The 18,270-nt window shown below is 35.8% G+C and overlaps 3 protein-coding genes and 1 pseudogene across 3 annotated transcripts; 3 read left to right on the top strand and 1 right to left on the bottom strand.

Moving 5' to 3' along the window:
* The first annotated feature begins 912 nt into the window (after nt 1-912).
* On the top strand, nt 913-5,419 carry LOC120249982 (polypyrimidine tract-binding protein homolog 1-like). Its single transcript, XM_039258703.1, has 10 exons — nt 913-1,208; nt 1,638-1,847; nt 2,462-2,524; nt 2,626-2,699; nt 2,789-2,884; nt 3,632-3,689; nt 3,797-3,901; nt 3,981-4,062; nt 4,430-4,542; nt 4,768-5,419. Exons 1-10 carry the CDS (start codon nt 1,026-1,028, stop codon nt 4,894-4,896), a joined length of 1,113 nt encoding a protein of 370 aa, XP_039114637.1. The 5' UTR covers nt 913-1,025; the 3' UTR covers nt 4,897-5,419.
* LOC120250638 lies at nt 4,993-7,746 on the top strand (annotated as a pseudogene).
* A 290-nt stretch (nt 7,747-8,036) lies between these two features.
* On the bottom strand, nt 8,037-11,828 carry LOC120249981 (O-fucosyltransferase 31-like). The gene is given in 12 exon segments (XM_039258701.1): nt 8,037-8,387; nt 8,476-8,673; nt 8,765-8,857; nt 8,859-8,993; nt 9,099-9,366; nt 9,518-9,721; nt 9,802-9,890; nt 10,058-10,128; nt 10,268-10,349; nt 10,440-10,502; nt 11,633-11,692; nt 11,694-11,828. Coding segments are annotated over 12 exon segments (1,542 nt in total). The 5' UTR covers nt 11,763-11,828; the 3' UTR covers nt 8,037-8,177.
* Nucleotides 11,829-16,932: 5,104 nt separating this feature from the next.
* Nucleotides 16,933-17,814, top strand: LOC120250641 (transcription termination factor MTEF1, chloroplastic). Its single transcript, XM_039259469.1, has one exon. The coding sequence runs from the start codon at nt 16,933-16,935 to the stop codon at nt 17,812-17,814; it is 882 nt and encodes a 293-aa protein (XP_039115403.1).
* The last annotated feature ends 456 nt before the right edge of the window (nt 17,815-18,270 follow it).

Raw genomic sequence — 18,270 nt, forward strand, 5'->3', positions numbered from 1 at the left:
GAAGATGCAATAAGACGCTAACTACAACTTGTGTCATGTGTCATGTGTCATGGAGGAGTTGAATCTGTTGATCATCTCTTCCTCCATTGCCCATTCGCCAAAAATGTGTAGGAGTATCATATTCGTTTGCTTCATCTACATGATCCTCCGCCGTCCATGAGTCAAATCTGGGGACTTGGCGAAAAAATATAAGGCCATTGTTTTAGACAATGGGGGATTGGGTGGTGAAAATTATTATGTGAAATATTTGGCTTACCAGAAATGATTGAATTTTCAATGATAAAATTGTGCATGCTATTACCATTACTTTAAAATGTGATCGCCTCATTGTTTCATGGTATTCAACAGAGTCAGAGGGAGGCCAAAAAAGAAGCTTGAAGACCTTGTTTCCACTATTCGACTCAGTTTTGAGTTATTGGATCAACGTTTGGTGCAAACTAGCGGCAACTTATTGGTCGAGGAGGCGAGAGACCAGATTCATTGGCTAGGTCATCTTGAGTTTGTTTGGGCTGAGTCTCAACCCGATGTGTCTTTGCCTTATGTTATTGTTCATGTAGTTGGTTTGTGTTTTGTTTTATGTTCTGTCTTTTAGCATGTACCATATTTAGTGATTGACTGTACTTCTTTCTTTTTAGTAAGTGAAGTGGTTTATCATCTTTTCACCAGAAACAGTTAAATAAATCTTTTTGGTCTGGTTAATATGAGGGTTAAGTATATACTAACATGGTTGTTTACTTTATTTATTCTAGAGGACGAGTTTGAACCTTTCCAAATTTCGCCAAAAAATAAAAATAAAGTTGTTTATTTAGAGCGTGACAAGTGTCATGTTAGAGATGAACGGCTGGGATGAGTCTTAACTTGCCTATATAGAAAACCCAAAGCCACGTGTACCTCCGAATGCAATCCCTCAAAAGTGAGAGAATAAAATCCCGATTCTTTGAAACCCTAGAGAGGGAGTTCGAATCCATCCATCTTCTCCTCAAGAATTCGAAGAAGAAACCCTAGATTCTTCATCGGAATCGTTGATGTCGACGGCGAGCCAGCCCCAGTTCAGGTACACGCAGATGCCGTCGAAGGTGCTGCACCTGCGGAACCTGCCATGGGAGTGCACGGAGGAGGAGCTCGTCGAGCTCTGCAAACCCTTCGGGAAGGTCGTCAACACTAAGTGCAACGTCGGCGCCAACCACAACCAGGCCTTCGTGGAGTTCGTAAGTTTCATTGATTGTCAAAAAGTGGAGAGCTGATAAGATTTCGTTTTCTTGGTTTTCGTCTTTATGTGTGGATATTGTTGGCCTATTTTGCTGTATAATTATCTTGTATGTTGTTTTTAAACCCTCATGTTGGAGAGCTGTTCCTCGTTTGGTGTTTGGAATAAACAATTGAAATATCTAGAATTTGGTCAAGCTCAAGAAATGGATTTTCTTTTTGTGTAAATATTTTCTTGGCTGTGCGGGCTTCATCCCAAGTTTGCAAGTAAAATTTATCTGCATGTCCATTTCTTATCTTTACTTGAATTTTCTATTTTCAATTTGATTTAAGCTGCATTTATGTTGAGTATATACATGCAAAGTCTGAGCATTTGTTATTTATTTTTTGATTGATAGCGCAAAGTCTAAAAGTTGATATTTTTCTTGAAGGGGGACCTAAATCAGGCAATTTCCATGGTATCATATTATGCCTCTTCATCTGAGCCTGCCCAAGTTCGTGGGAAGACAGTTTATATCCAATACTCGAACAGACAAGAAATTGTTAACAATAAGAGTCCTGGAGATATTACTGGAAATGTATTGCTTGTGACAATTGAGGGGGTTGAACCCAGTGATGTCAGCATAGATGTTATCTATTTGGTGAGCCTTATTTTTATTTCTCCATTTTATTGGTTGCACAAGCTTTCTAAACTGCTGGTGAACTTTTGTTTTACCTGTTTTAACGTTTTTATTAATTGGAGCGCAATTAGTATGGGTCCATGGGATGAGGAGAAGCTGTATGACATTGCACTTTCCCAAGTACACCTGATGTTGCTTGTTTATTTTGGCTACCGACAAATTGTACATGACTAGGCAGGACATGCCATTAAAGGAACAATAATATCAACCAGCTTCATTGGAAGAGATGTCATGTATGCTTGCCACCTCTTTCATCAGCGTATGCTATTTTAGGTTTGTTTGCCTGATGCCAAGACTACAGTGCAAAATTTTAAGCTTCTAGGAATGTAATTTCAAACTAATAGTTATGAGAAGTAATTTGTCACTTTCTATACAGTCTTAATATAAAATCTAACATATATCTATATATATATATATATATATATATATATATATATATATATATATATGTATACTTGCAAAAATACTATCTGCATGTAGTTGTAGTTATTGAAATGTGGTTCTAATCTGGCTAAATTCTATGCTTGGTATTTGGATGTTGCAATGTTTATTTCCTATTTGTCAAATGCATGTAGGTGTTCTCTGCTTTTGGTATTGTGCACAAAATTGCAACCTTTGAAAAGGCTGCTGGTTTCCAGGTAAATGATAGCTCTGCTCTGGAAAGTTTGTTTGTTTATCATCGAAAAGTGTTTTTTTAACTAATTGCTATTTATGTTGGAAAAACATGACTCTTGGACAGGCACTCATTCAGTACTCTAGTGCTGAGTATGCTTCAAATGCGAGAATTGCATTGGATGGAAGAAGCATTCCCAGGTTTCGTTATTGTTGTTGAATGTATTGGTGGTAGTGTTTATCCTATTTTTATTTCTTTAATATAGGCGCTAATGAGACCATGGATCCAGGTACTTGCTTCCGGCACATGTCAGTTCATGCATCCTGCGCATCTCTTTTTCTGCTCATACAGATCTCAATATCAAGTTCCAGTCATATCGTAGCAGGTAATGTGAAACTTTGGTGGTTGTGAAGTTGTTGTAAGGCTTAAATGATGGCAGTTTGCTTTTGGATGAGTGTAAACTGAAATTGTTTGTAAATAATCATGTAATAAGCTAATTAATTTCATACTTATTATATAGGGATTAGATAAGGCCAGTTGCCAGGATTACAGATGTCTTTGTGTGCTTGATATGTCCCTGTAGTTTAATTTAACAGAATTCTTTAGGCATCATTATAAGTCTCTTTAACACAGGAACATCTAGATAAAGGATCTCTTCTGCTTTCACAATATGTTGCTTCTCCGAGCTTTGTCTCTCTATTATACAAGCAAAAGATCTGTCAACTATCTAAAACTTTGCAGCTTTTTTTTTTTTTTTCCTTTTTTTCAGACCAAAGAAGTGATAAAAATGTCATCGATACAGATGGTATTTTAATACTTTCATTGCATATTTTGAAGTATAGCTTTTTTGTGTTACAAATGTTTTAATTTTTGTCAAGCTTTATGCCAGAATCATGTGATAATTTGTTGTTGCACTTTGTAAATCTTTTGTCCTCTCTCTTTATGGGGTAAAATGGCTTGTCATCCATCTTGATGTTAGTTTCTAAGGGCTTTAAAATATGCAACATAAATCGCTAGGGCGTCTGCACAGCATTTATTAGGACTCCCCTGTGTTAATGTTGATTTTGAATTTGATGCCTTTATGACACTTTTTCTTTGTTATTTATTTATTTATTTATTTTTGAGTTTGCAGGGACTATACAAATCCTTATCTTCCTGTCAATCCTTCCGCGATTGAAGGAACTTTGCAGGTTGGAATTCCACAGATCTAAAATTTCCTTTACAGAACTGTCCATGATTGTTGCCTATTTTTCTTAAAAAATTATTTGTTGGTTTCCTGATTGGTGTTGCTCTTCAGCATACTGTAGGGTCTGATGGAAAGAAAAAGGAACTTGAAAGTAATGTGCTTCTTGCTTCCATTGAGAATATGCAATATGCTGTAACTATCGAAGTTCTTCATACAGTGAGATATTTTTCCTCATCTGACCTTTTGTTGGATGTTTGAAGTAATAATTATAATTGACTTTCAACATCTATATCAGGTCTTTTCGGCATTTGGTAGTGTCCAGAAAATTGCAATATTTGAGAAGAATGGAGGAACACAGGCCCTAATTCAGTATCCTGGTACATTTTGCTCTTAATTATTTTATTGTTTATCGCTCCATTGTGTCTTGGCTGGTTGGAAGACGTTGTAACATGAAACACCGTGTCCTTTTGTCTTTCTTGTTGTCCTTTTTTTAACATAATGTTCGCTTCTTACTGTCGAAGTTCTATGGTAATGTTCCATTCCAGCTTTGTTTCATTCTCATTTTTGGCGTAATGCCATATGCATGCAATTCTAGTTAATATTGGTGCACATAATAGTTTCTAGTTTGCGCATAACCATATTTGTGGCAAATAACTTCATTTTTTATTGTATACAATGAATATTGTTATTTATTTATTTTTCTCAGAATAACTTATATAGTTTTGCTATGTGCTCTCATTGCAGATGCCACAACTGCTGCAGCCGCTAAAGAATCTCTAGAAGGACACTGCATCTATGATGGTGGTTTTTGTAAGCTTCATCTGACATACTCTCGTCATACTGATCTCAATGTGAAGGTATATATAGTTATTAATTTTGGATTACACATGGTAATAGTAATTTTAACTTACAATGGTACCAAATTTGCTTCAAAACTACTTTTCACTGTTCATCATAATGAAACTGTAGCTGGACATAGGATGCCATAATTTTGTGAAATGAATGAGAATGTATGTTTCATTGCACATTTTTGACATCTCCGGGGTATGTTTTTGTGGTAAATCTGCTGTTAATGTTTTCAGGCATACTCTGATAGAAGCCGAGACTATACTATTCCTGATACTAGTTTACTTGTTGGACCACAACCTCCTGGAGTACCCTCTTCTGCACCTGGTTGGCAGGGCGCTCCTCATCAATGCAACAATGCCTAATGGCCAACAGCCGGCTTGGGCCTTAAGCATTCAGGCAAGCATGCACACCTTGCCCTTGTCCTAATTTGTCAGCATGTAACCCATGCCACCCTGCATATGCCTCAATATGGTAGTCAGCCAGAAGCAGTCTGCCTGCCCGGTGGTGCTGCATCAGTTGGTCAGCTTTTGCACTGCTGTTAGTCATATGTATATATCTTCGACAATAGTTACCATGTTTGTGGCCATCCTTTTTCAATGATGTTGCAAATCATGGGGGTTTTCTTCAGTGTGTTGTGCATACTTTTTTTTTGTTTTTTTGGGACTAATGAATCTTGTGCGATCACCTCATATGATCTTTAAACTTGTTTGATCTTCTCTTTCAGGGTGTTGTATTTTTATTTTTATTTTTCTTGTTGTTTACAAGCCCCTTGATACCTTCTTACATGGAGGCTGCTATTTTGTTAGTTTTCTCTGTCAAAAATCAGTTTTGCGTTTGAATCTTCTAATTTTATAATCAGAAGTGTGTACTTTATTAGTAGCTTTACTTTCTTTTGTTTTTCGGTACATTGTGAATTCATTGATGGGGTAAAGAAGAAAAAAACTAACCTTAACACCTTTCCATGGACGCTGCAGGTTTTATGGATCTCACAAATATAAGGTGCATCAAGTGTGCTTTTTTCCAAAGATTTTTTTTTTTCTGGTTGTCCTCAACTCTTTGTCAGTTTTCTTCAGTGAATATTAAGCATTCTTCAGTGAATATTAAGCAGTACTGCCATGTCCTGACCGATGGAACAAGATGCTCTCCTTTTTGTAAGGTATTTCTCATTCCTATTTTAATTATAATTGCACAATTATCATAAGTCATAACTTTTTTTATGTAATTTTCACAGTAAATTTAGCCTATAGGCTGATGAGATAAACAAGCTATATTTCTTTGTTCCTAATTTTAGATTGTTGTCTTTGTTTTTATTGTGCACATGAGTCCCCCTTTATCCCAACTCTCAAGTGAGAAAATGTACCATATCATGTAATAAATAAGAAAATCTCATTGAGAATGATTGACCCTCAGCCGAATAGACCCATGGACAATACTGAATGTGAATCATGCTAGAAAACAAAAGGAAAATCAAGAAACCAGTATTTTCATTAAAGTAATTTTTTTTTTTAAAAAAAAAGCATCATAACAAATTCATATCTTATGGCTGATTTTTGTCATAACTTAGGCTACATCTACAAGTCCTGACAAATGCTTACAACTCTTCAGCATTTGTTTCTCAGTGTAGCTAACCTCCTCCATGACAAGCCCTATACCACCAAAGTCCAAAGCATGGCTTCATAATTTTCTTAAATACTTGTTTCTCGTGCATCTCAATCACTCAGATAAAATTTAGATCGCTAACTACATTTCTCTAGTGGCTTATTGATACTCTCTCTACAAGTTTTTCTGCTTTTGAGTTCTCTCAAAGGAATCGATAAAGAACACGTCTCTCTATGTTACAAGAAGATGCCAATTGGCTTGATTATGTTCAAAAGGAAGCAAAGTGACAATCACATTACGATAAAATGAAACAGTTCATAAGACAAAGGCAGAAAAATATCCTATCTGAAAGAATTAGCTACCCATATTTGTCACCTTTGAGGCTGCTCTATAATTAGAACTAGTAAAAGACAAGAAAAGACGAAAATGCATGAAAGAAATGCTGTTAGATCTTGACATTCCTCAAATGAAGTATATATATGTAGCACACTTCCACTTAAAATTCATCATTCACATAGCTCCATTTCAGAAGGAAATGGTGCCTCTTTAAACTTCTCTTTGTCTCACTGCTGCCATTATTTTCACCAGTCAATGGGCTAACAAGTAATTGGCTCAGTGCTCATGCCACCTTCTATGGAGAGGCTGACGCTTCAGGAACAATGGGTATACAACCCATGCATGCATTGAGTTTTAGTATTAAAAGAAGTCTCAAGGATTAATTTGTTTGCAGGTGGTGCTTGTGGGTATGGAAATTTATATAGCCAGGGGTATGGAACTAGCACTGCAGCACTAAGCACAGCATTGTTCAACAGTGGATCTACATGTGGAGCTTGTTTTGATAATAGTGTGTGTGGATACTAAGTGGTGTTTGCCAGGCTCCATTGTGATCACTGCCACTAACTTTTGTCCTCCAAATTATGCACTCCCTAATGATAATGGTGGTTGGTGCAACCCTCCCCTGCAGCATTTCGACCTCTCCGAACCCTCCTTCCTCAAAATCGCTCAGTATAAGGCTGGGATTGTCCCCGTCTCCTATAGAAGGTAGATATTTTGTTCTTGTTTACCAACATGAAATTATTCCTTAATTACATACAAACAAACTAATCATATCGGTCATAGCAAGAGAGATTTGTATCAAGATGAAGATTATCATCCGTGTCGTGTCTTACGATGTGCAGGGTTGCATGCAAAAAGGAAGGCGGAATAAGGTTCACAATGAATGGACACTCGTACTTCATACTGGTTCTGATCACTAATGTTGCAGGAGCTGGAGATGTTCAGATAGTGTCCATTAAAGGGTCTAAGACTGAGTGGAAATCAATGTTGAGGAATTGGGGCCAAAACTGGCAAATTAGTGATTTGCTTGATGGTCAGTCACTGTCCTTCAAGGTCACTACTTCTGATAGTCAATCTGTGATCTCTACCAATGTGGTTCCTACTGGCTGGTCCTTTGGCCAAACTTTCACTGGTTCCCAGTTTTCTTAGTTTAATTTATTCTTTGTTTTCATTATTTGGGATGAGAATGAAGGCATGTCCTTAACTTGATTGTCATTGCTATAATCAAAGATTCAATGCTACCATTTGGAAAATTCATCAAAAAAGGTACAATTGACTATTCAATCCCATGTAAAGTCTATTCTAAGAAGCTTAAGTTGAGTAGAAATGATAATGAGATGATGATTGAATCTTTATAAGAAAATAATGCTTGTATAGTTATTCAGAAAATGAAGAAGAAGACTGATTCTCCTGAAAATGGCGAACGAAATAAATCTTGTATTTTTGGGCATGCATATTGTTAGTATGATTGTGAAGTCCTTGAAGAGTGTCTCCATAAAATTAATGCTACTGAAACATATACGGCACTTAAAAACAGAATATATAAGCATTGAACACAACTAAATGTTTGTGAGATTAATTAATGATATCATGTAGATAGAATCACAATTACAAATGAAATGAAAGCTAGAGGTCTGACCTTGTATTACTAGAAATGAAATAGAGAAACTAGTCACCAATGAGAAGTGGAAACTGGACTTTCCAAACGTCAGCCCTCACACATGCAATCAGGAGCAGGATATGTGTATATGGATTGCTTTGACTTCCTCAACCTAATCTGGCCTTGTCTGTTCCTGTGCCCAGTCTGCACAGCTTGTTGAAATTCAGACCAATCCATGCTCTTGTTCAGAAAGAGCTGTCCTAGCAAAGCCATGTTTGGCCGTATTGTCTTTGAGTTCTCGTATGTTCGATGACCGACCTAAAAATAACAACAAAATTATCACAAAATTTGGTTTTCGAGTGATGTTCGATCAACAATGGTGTTGACATAGTTATCAGAAGGTTACCATGGCATTATGCATGTTGCCAGGAGAGGCGGAAATGAAAATGTCACTGTTCAAGCTAACATAGTAATCAACAGCAGCTAAAAGAGAAGCCTTCCCTTCAACTTTTGCGAGCTCCTCTTCAGTAGTAAGGCTCTTCTTGTCTTCCATTAAAGGGAAAAGCTTGCGCAAACTTGAGATTCTCGCTTCTCCACCATAGACCTATTTATGAGATTAGATGTATTTAGCCATGGAACTTCATACGTTTACAGGAAAATCATCGGGTTTTTGCCAATATGAGTGCGTGATCAACCTTATGAGAGGCGAGATAAAGACGGGTTTGACTGTCAAAGCCTAAGGCTGCCAGCAACAATCCAATTTCTTCAGGAGTCAAAGGACATCGACCCTTGACTCCGCAGCTCCTCATCAGTGAATTGGGAGTTTAAGACTCTCCCTTGCCAAAGCACCTGCCTGTACTTGGCCAAAGCTAGCCTTTCTGCTTTACCTCCACCAAAATCACAGGCTGAATGAGCAGCCATGTCCTGCACATTCACTCAGATCAGCATGTGATGGTATAACAAAATCAGTGTATTACTGAATTCTAATCACTCAATCAGCTCTATAACGTGTCAGGATTGATACATTACCTTATCAAAGCGAAGATGCAATACCACAAACTTTCCAAAACTTTCACTGTGGCTTTCCTCCACTGACATCTGTATGAATTCATCTGCACCAGATTGCGGCCGGGCTGGATACCTCAAGCGGTGGACAAGGGCTTCGCCTAGTTCGTTGATGTGAGGAACAAAAGTCAATGCTTGGAAGTTGACCTTGCAACGTAATCGTTGGATATCCTCAGGCAAGCTGTCAAAAGCGAGACGGTGCGAGAAGGGAGCAATAGCAGCAATACCATAACTGGGGAAAAAATGACATGGTTGAGAAATTAAACAAAAATAATAGTCAATATCTGAACTGGAGGAACATACAAACAAACAAGAAATCAGCCAAAATGCAAGCACTGACTTAATACAAACTACACACCATTGAGATTTCAAATATTACTAACCTTTCCAGCACTGGCAAAACATTCTCCAGGTACCAGTTAGCTGAAGCATGAACAGGTGCAGATTTAACTCTTGTAGCCCTAATTGCTACGGCGTAGTACTCTCTTGTGCTCCAAGAATATTCTTCAGGCAAGTTTCTTACTATTGAGATTTCATCTTTCAAAACATTAATAAAGTGATCCACATCAAATATTTCCTCAAATGAGCTGCAGAAGCAAATATAACTTTACCAATGCATTCATGGTTAGCAAAAGATATATGGTTTGTAATGTTTTGCTAGACATGCCTTGAATCTTTCCAAACAGGGTTTACTTCAAGGTGTGGGATCACAAGTGTAGCATTTAATATTTTAGCAACTGCAACTGCATCACATATCTGAAAAGTAGAACATAAACTGCAAACAAATTAGGTATCTGTTCCACCAGGATAAAAAAAGGCTTGCTGAACCTAAGGAATAAAAACAAAAGGGAGGACACGAAACCCTAGTAATCATTCATAATCCATATTCATGTACCATGATTCTTGAGGTAGAACATACATACCCCCATTCTCTGTTGGTTGAGCCCTCCGTCAAGGAATACTTGAATGTACCCATTTGGCACCTCAGGGAGAACTATTTGCACAGTAAAAAAATCTTAAGAAAAATAGATAGCATTCCAAAGATATTTGAATGTCATCAAAGGAATTTTCAATGGAATGTGTTACTTCAGGAATTTATATTGATGGAGAACTTAGCACAATCAAACACTTACTGGGATTGTTCCGGGTTTGTTTACATTGTTTCCATCCTTGAGGTGGCAAAGGGGCCCAGAGATCAGATTTCTGTTCATTTGACTAAGGAAAAAAATAAGGGTTAGAGGAGTCATCATTGTAAGTTCAATATCTACCAACAACAATCATTCTTGCATTGTGTCTAATACTCACAATTTGGCGTTGTAAAGCGCCACTCATAAGAGACAAGTGCCTAGGTTTAGGAGAATTCCATTCCTGCATGAAAAAGTTCAGAACTTGATATTACTAAGAGAGTAAAATTTCAGGGGGCTTCTGTATTTAATTGAAAGAAGGTAGTAAATGCATCTAGCTTTATGTAAAATGTGCATTTGTTTGTCAACAGCTATACATAAAACATTATTTAAAACTTAATTTTAAAATGTTTACAAATTATGAAGGTTAGTATCTTGAGACAACTCAGCACATTTCTCATACAACTGTCTCTAGCTGCTCACAATTTACTTCTCCATGTGACCTATTGTCAGTACAGTACAGAATGCAGAGAATAGCTTGAAGGCTGAGATCAACGATTAAACAGAAGTAAAGAATAAAAAAAAGCTACGATTATGCAAAAGCATAGGATGTAGAAGGCTTGCTATATACCTCAACCAACTGAAATGCACTTAGATACCTGATAAATGGGAAACAACAATTCAATGAATGATAAAACATAGTGCATTCTCACAATCAAACTACTAGAAGGGAAACACCATAATACCTTACAAAAACTGTACAAGCAAGCCCTCAACAATGAGCACACAGCATTTGAAGAAGAATTTCCAAACACAATCATGAAAAGGGCTCAATTTTCTTTTTTTTCTTTTTTGCAACAATCCTAACCATCAAACTGATCCCTTCATGACAGTGAATAAATTGTTCCACAGAAAGCTCAAAATGTCATACTTTCTCCAAAAGCCACTAAAAACCAGATAATCAAAGATCAAATTTTTTTATAAAACCGCTATACTAGGAATTAAAAAAAATCACAAACAACACATCTCTCCTTACAGTACTAAAAAACATTCACATTCTTTCTCCAATCCATTCACCAGATAACTAAAAATCAAGCCTTTTTCAGATTCTAGCCACTGACAATCTCAATGGCGTCCACAATCACAAAAACAACAACAAGAAATCAGAAACATCAAAAAAATACAACACCCATGAAAACCAAACCATAAAATGCATCCAAAGGCGCCAACTTTACAACAAATCAAACACTTTCACAACTCTCACAACCTCAATAGAAATCCATTCTCCCAAAAGATCATCCCCAGAAATCAATACCAATAAACCCAATCACACACACACACACACACAACAAAAAGAAAACATAGAAATCTCACCGAGAACAAAGAAGGAGAGGCATGACCAAGCGGTGAGAAGAGAGAAGGGCAAAGCACCGGAAAGGAGAAGCACCAGCAGAGACACATACACCCCTCCACGCTGCAAGTGGTGCTCTAACAAGACCCTCATCGTCCCCACTCCAAATGACGCGCTTCTCTACAGTGAAATCCAAAGCCAATGGCAAAGAGAAGAGAAGAGAAGTAGTGGCAGTACTAGTAGCATTCGATCGAGAGGATGAGCGAGATCTCAAATAGAATACACGGAAGCGTAACTGGTTCGCTTGTTTTGGAATACGTGGCGAAATATGGTTGGATGAAATTGGTGTTTGATGTGATGAGAAAAGAGCGGATTTAAAAAGATGGATGAGAAAGAGAGGTTGCATTAGTAGTAGCCGTTGGAAGCGGAGACGGTGCCATAATTTGGACTCGTGGTTGGGTTCAGATGTTGAAGACGGTGGGGTCCATTTTGTATTACCCTTTCATCATTGACCCTCTGCAGCAGCCTGCACTGCACACACATTCATCTTCTGGTTCTGTTAATATTGCCATGTAATTTTAGCTTTGTTTTTTCACTTATTATTTTTTTTATTAAAAAAACAAACTTTTGTTTTTTTAGATAAACTACAATTTATTGAACAGAAAAAAATATATATATATATATATATATATATAAACATGGAGTTAAATTAAAAACTGACAAAAACATCTAACCATATCTACCATAAATGAATAAGAACAGACTGAACAAAAACATAAAAAAATAACCAAATTATATGAAAACAAATAAAATAAAATAAAAACATAGAATAACACTTCAAAAAAACGGGTCATGATTACATTGAGCCTCTGTAGCCCTGCACACATTCATCTTGTGATTTTGTTAATATTGACATTTGTTGTATTTTATTTTTTTAATTAAAAATAAAGTACTTTTATTTTTTTTTATAAAATTAAAAAAATAAACACATAAACATGGAGTTGAACCAAAAATTGATAAAAATATCTAATCACATCCACCATAAATGAATAAGATCAGACTAAACAACTAACAGAACCATGTGAAAACAAATTAAAAATACTAACGGAACCACGTGAAAAAGAAAAAAAGAAAAAAAAGACAACTGCATGGAATAACACTTCAAAAAGCGCCGTGATTACATTGAGCCTCTGTAGCCCTGCACACACATTCATCTTGTGACTTTGTTAAAATTGGTATGTGATTTTAGCTTTGTTTTTTCACTTGTTGTATTTTATTTTTTTAATTAAAAAACAAATGTTTATTTTTTTTGGATGAATTGCAATTTATTGAAAGGAAAAATAACAAACAAACAAGAAGCTAAATCAAAAACTAATAAAAACATTTAACAACATCCACCGTAAGTGGATAAGGACAGACTAAACAAACCAACAATAAAACACTAAAAAAATAACAAATCAAACTGAACAAAACAAAGAAAAAAAATAAAATAAAATAACAATATGGAGCAACATGAAGAGCGCCATAATCACACTCTGGGACACCATCATCAATGATTGTTAGAGAACTAACAAAGTTAACATTGTGTTAAGAAGGATAACTTTTTTTCCAAATTAGTTTTTTTTATTATTGGGTTGCACTAATATAAACAATTAGCACGTGACTAATTTTACAAATTAATTATCGAAAGGAAAAAAATGCAAGAGAAAAATTAGATTATTTCATTCTATTCAAATATTCTAGAGCTAATCACAAAAATGAGAAGGACCTAGAGATCATTAAAATTAGAAAAAAATGCTTTTTCTCTAATTAGACCAAATTTTTTTAAAAGTAACTGAGATGCCTAGGTGGTTGACTAATCTTAAAAAGTGTGCCCATAACCTAGATGTGAGTAAATGGTGCAGTTTCAATTGATTTATGGTAGAACACTAATGCAGGAGAAAATTATATTTAATTGATTAAAAAAAAACCAAACTTGAATAAAATCTAAATATCTAATTTGTCAATAAATATAAAGAATGGGGTTGTATGCAGTGATTTACTACATTGGATTTTACATAAATAATAACCTTAAGTAAATGATATATGACAAAAGATTTAGATATTAAAAGAAAAGGTGATGTGTTTGCTGTTTTTTTTTTTGTTACCTCATCCAACATCAATAAATATAATTTAAATAAATAATATGCATGAATAAAAGAAATATTTGTTTTATGACCCAAAGAATAAGTATATGGGCGATGAGTGTGTATATGTTTTTATAAATAAATTAGATAAATCATAATTTCATTAAAAAAGAAAACTAAACCAATAACATTATAAATAAATAAAAAAAGTTATAAAAAAAGACAAAGGAACATGGTAGAGATAAAAGATAAAGAGGTATTAACTTCCAAAAAAAAATGATCACTAGAATTATCTGAGATAAAAGACTAAAAATAAGAAATGAATGCAAAAAAAGGAAGCATGTAATTAATTGAGGGAAGTAGAAGTGTAGAAGGAAAATGGAGGCAAATAAGATTGAATTACAAAAGAAAGCATGCAACACCCTCTTGATTGGAGTAGGTTTTCCACCACTGTTTATCAAGTAGAGCATCATTAAAAAAACATAATAGTTGAGAAAACCCATTTTCTTTTTTCATATAATTTACAGAATCTTTATTGATTTACAAGCCATAATTTTTTAGAATTGAGATTCAATTCTTTCTAGAGAAAATCTTTGTAGCCAACGATTTGATCTATTGGCATAGGGTCCTTTGCATAGAGTGTTTACTTCGAGTGTCGAACGTGGCTCCCCGAGTTCAATTCCTATCTCACGTAAGGTGAGAGCATGATTCGGTGGTGAGTGTTGTTCCCCCACGTGTTCGTCGCAGGTTCGGCTTTGCATCGCCTTTCTCTAAAAAAACTTTGTGGATTTTACTAGTCTACTGTGATGACCTGAGCAAGAAATCTAAAAATTGGCATCTAGTAAATTGGATTAGAAGAAAGAATATAGATAAAGAGTGTAAGGCGCTCTCCATTTCGAAATAAATTAGATTTTATAAGTAATTAATCTAGAACCTTAACGAGAGAATTAGACTTGTCTAACTTGCCTAGAGATTGAGACTACGAGATGGGTTAAGTGGAAGAGTTCCATTGGCATAATTTTTTAAGGTTACGATAGAGTTAATATCAGTGTAAAATCCAAATTTAAAAGAATAGAGATTTTTTTTTAAAAATTAACTATAAGTTTGGATATACTTTCAAAAACAATAAAGAACAAAGTTGATCATTTTAAGATCATGTGGTGCTCCAACATAAAGAATTAGTAAGTTTTCAATGTATTGGAAATAACACATTTTGCCTATCTTGCATAAAGAAGGTCCACACAAAACTCCAGAAGAAATTGCATTTGAAAACATAGGGCATTAATAGTTAGAATAAATAAGAAATGTGAGCCGTTATTGTTAAATGGATGTAAGCATGAAAGTCTCCTTAATTAAACTTTTAGTTTTTAAAAAAATTAAAAATGATCTTGATCCAATGGAATCCAAAGTGTACTATATTAGCATACTCATTATAGTTTTTTTAAATAAAAAAAATTTCAATGTGGTTTATAAAAATTATATATATATAAAAAAAAAATCATTGGCCTCATTTTCCCATATGAATTTTTATCCGGGATACTCGATTTCGTGGTAATTACCACGGAACCAAGACGTGGCATATTCTTAACCATGGGTTTATAAATTTTATTGTTTTTTATTATATAATTTAGAGATATATTGGTACTTATCTTAAAAGAGCTATGTCCTTTATTTTAAAAATTATTAAATCGAGGTAATTTAACAGATGAGGTTGAGTCACATCTCGGTTCTATAGTATAACTATCATGGAATCGATTCCGTGGGATCATCTCTCTTTCCATATATTATGAAAAGTTTTATCAGTGCATGAAAACTTTAAAAGAAGGGTTTCATGAGAGAAATAAATATAAACAAGTGGTGTGCAACTATGACCCCAAAACAGAGGTTCATGTGGAGGGTTTTGTCTTTTATTGTGAACTTGAGAGAGGCAGAGAGTGAGAATAAATGTATCTTGGTAAGGTTTGATGTGCATCTTCATGTACTTTTGCAAAACATGTCCTCTTGTTTGTCAAAGACACAAAGGGACCACAACCAAATCAAAGTCGTCTTTTGCGTGCTTTCATTTTATTAATGTTGTAAAATTAATCTTCATCATCATTAGTTAGTCATTAGAACTATTAACAAATAACAAGTGTATGTAAAAGTAAATTATTTAAAAATCAATAAAATAAGTTGGTTTTAGATTTAATTATTCCATAATCTAAATCAAGAAAATTATATCAAAGTAATATTATGCGTAATATAGAAGACATCTCTATTTTTCCGTTGAATTTTTTGATTTACTTATAAGCTGTAACCATCAAATTAAACATGATTTTTTTTTAAAATAAATGGTGTTTTAAGTCCGATGTGTTTTAAATAATTTATTTTATTCGTTTTTTTTTTTAATAAAATGAACAAACTATGTTAAATGTGCATATGAAAGAATTAATACGTTAACCCATTCGAAATTCTCGTTTCAATGTAAACTAAGGTTCGAACTTATTTCTTCAATTGCAAAGGATTCAATGCTAATAAATAAGAGATCGTTGGCTTAAGTTTTTAATTTTTTTAATTATGATGATTTAAATTTATTTTATACAAAACTGAGAATGAGAATATAATAAGTTTATTATTAGAAGTATTTACTCTTACCTATATAGTCACAAATCATATCTCAAACAACTAATTCTTAATAAAAAGAATCATCTAGAAAAATCATCGTTGTACACTTGTACCGGGTGAGTGGTAATACTTTTGTTGAGAGCTTGACTCTCTTCTAAAACATAATTAATCATATGAAATATAGATTTTTGCACTTGTTGGAGGTTTGAATATCACTATTGTCACAATCGATATTTCATACAGGACATAGAATGCATTTCAAATTGATAATATTAATAGAAATACAAATAAACTCTCATTTCATCCCCAACCCTGAAAAAAAAAAACCTTTTCTATTCAAAACTACTAATAAAAGTACACACACAGAGAGAGAAAATAAAAATATAAGGAATCGAATTTTTCCTCGCTGAGGCCCGGCCCATTTTAATGGGCCAGGTTGGCAAAACGTTCCTCTCTATAAAATCCAGGCCTCATCCATGAACACAGTGCTATCAATCCAACGGCCCAAAGATCGACGTATCTGGACCGTTGAAAGCAAACGATAAGATCCCTCAAGCTCCCGCTGCCGCGAGTCTCCTCGCAAAGCAGCGCCAATGGCGATGGTTCGTCTCCATCTCCAACCCCCATTCTCCTCAAAACCTCTCCCAAACCCTAACCCTAGCCCTCTTCCCTCGTCGGAGATCCTCACCTCAACCTCCGATGCCGGCCTTCTCTTCCGCGAGAAGCTGCTCTACCTCCAGCGTGACCTCCATATCGACGCCTCCCGCGCCCTTGCCGCCAATCCCGCTCTCCGCTCCGCCCCCCTTCCCTCTCTTCGTGCCGCCTCTGACGTCCTCCTGTCCCATGGATTTCTCCCTGACGACGCCTCGCGTATCCTTTCCCACCACCCCTCTCTCCTCACCTCCGACCCTGAGGACCCCTTGATTGCCGCCCTCCGCTTTCTTCGAGGCCCTGTAGGCATTCCCTTATCTCACCTCCGCCGCACCGTCCTCCGCTGTCCTCGCCTTCTTGTCACATCCGTCCCCAACCAACTCCAGCCCACCCTCTACTTCCTCCGCCGCTTCGGATTTGTCGGCTCCCACCGCATCACCTCTCAGACCGCCCTCCTTTTGGTTTCCAGCGTCGAGAAAACCCTAATTCCGAAACTGGACTTCATCCAAAGCTTGGGCTTTTCTTATAAAGAGACACAGAAGATGGTTCTGAGGTCGCCTGGGTTGTTGACGTTTAGCATTGAAAACAATTTCAAGCCCAAGTGGGACTTTTTGGTTAATGAAATGGGAAGAGACCTTAAGGAGCTGAAAGAATTCCCTCAGTATTTTGCTTTTAGCTTGGAAGGCAGGATCAAGCCGCGACAACAAATGCTGGTGGAGAGCGGGTTGTCTATGCCATTGGCTGATATGCTGAAGCTCAGTGATGGTGCATTCAGGGAGCAGTTGATAGATTTAAGAATTGCGTCGCTGGATAAGAGGTTGTAGCCCTTGTGTGTCGTGAGTATGTCTTTTCCTTCATTTATAAATTTCTATACCTATTGTACGTGAATTAGAGAAGTTTGCCTATTCAACGAAAATCCCATTCAAAAGCCTTTTTGTGTTGTGATGATAAGAATCAATATGATCTTTTCTCTGAAACATCTTGATTATAATGCAATGGAATGTGTGATTAGGCGCTTTGAATAAAAGCTTATCATATCTGCGTTGTATTGTGCTACTTTGCTATCTGAAACCTGATGGTATATACATGAAAAATGGATTTGGGAAATGATTGACTTGAATAAGTCAAATGTGTGCTTCTGTTTTGCTATAATACAGCCTGGAGTTGTAGGGATGTTACTAGCTCTGTATGTGTCACGATAACTGCTCAGACTATTCTCTTGAAGATATGTATAGATTTGGTGATATGTGTAATAGCAACTGTACTTTATTGACCGACTG

The sequence above is a fragment of the Dioscorea cayenensis genome, chromosome 19 (genome assembly GCF_009730915.1).
Source record: "Dioscorea cayenensis subsp. rotundata cultivar TDr96_F1 chromosome 19, TDr96_F1_v2_PseudoChromosome.rev07_lg8_w22 25.fasta, whole genome shotgun sequence".
Classification (NCBI taxonomy): Eukaryota; Viridiplantae; Streptophyta; class Magnoliopsida; order Dioscoreales; family Dioscoreaceae; genus Dioscorea; species Dioscorea cayenensis.

What these genes read in the sequence shown, in the direction of transcription:
- LOC120249982 (XM_039258703.1), top strand. Translation starts at nt 1,026, where the DNA reads ATGTCGACGGCGAGCCAGCCCCAGTTCAGGTACACGCAGATGCCGTCG. An exon ending in AAAAGGCTGCTGGTTTCCAG is followed by an intron (nt 2,525 to 2,625) that starts GTAAATGATAGC and finishes ACTCTTGGACAG; the next exon opens with GCACTCATTCAGTACTCTAG. An exon ending in CGATTGAAGGAACTTTGCAG is followed by an intron (nt 3,690 to 3,796) that starts GTTGGAATTCCA and finishes GTTGCTCTTCAG; the next exon opens with CATACTGTAGGGTCTGATGG.
- LOC120250641 (XM_039259469.1), top strand. Translation starts at nt 16,933, where the DNA reads ATGGCGATGGTTCGTCTCCATCTCCAACCCCCATTCTCCTCAAAACCT.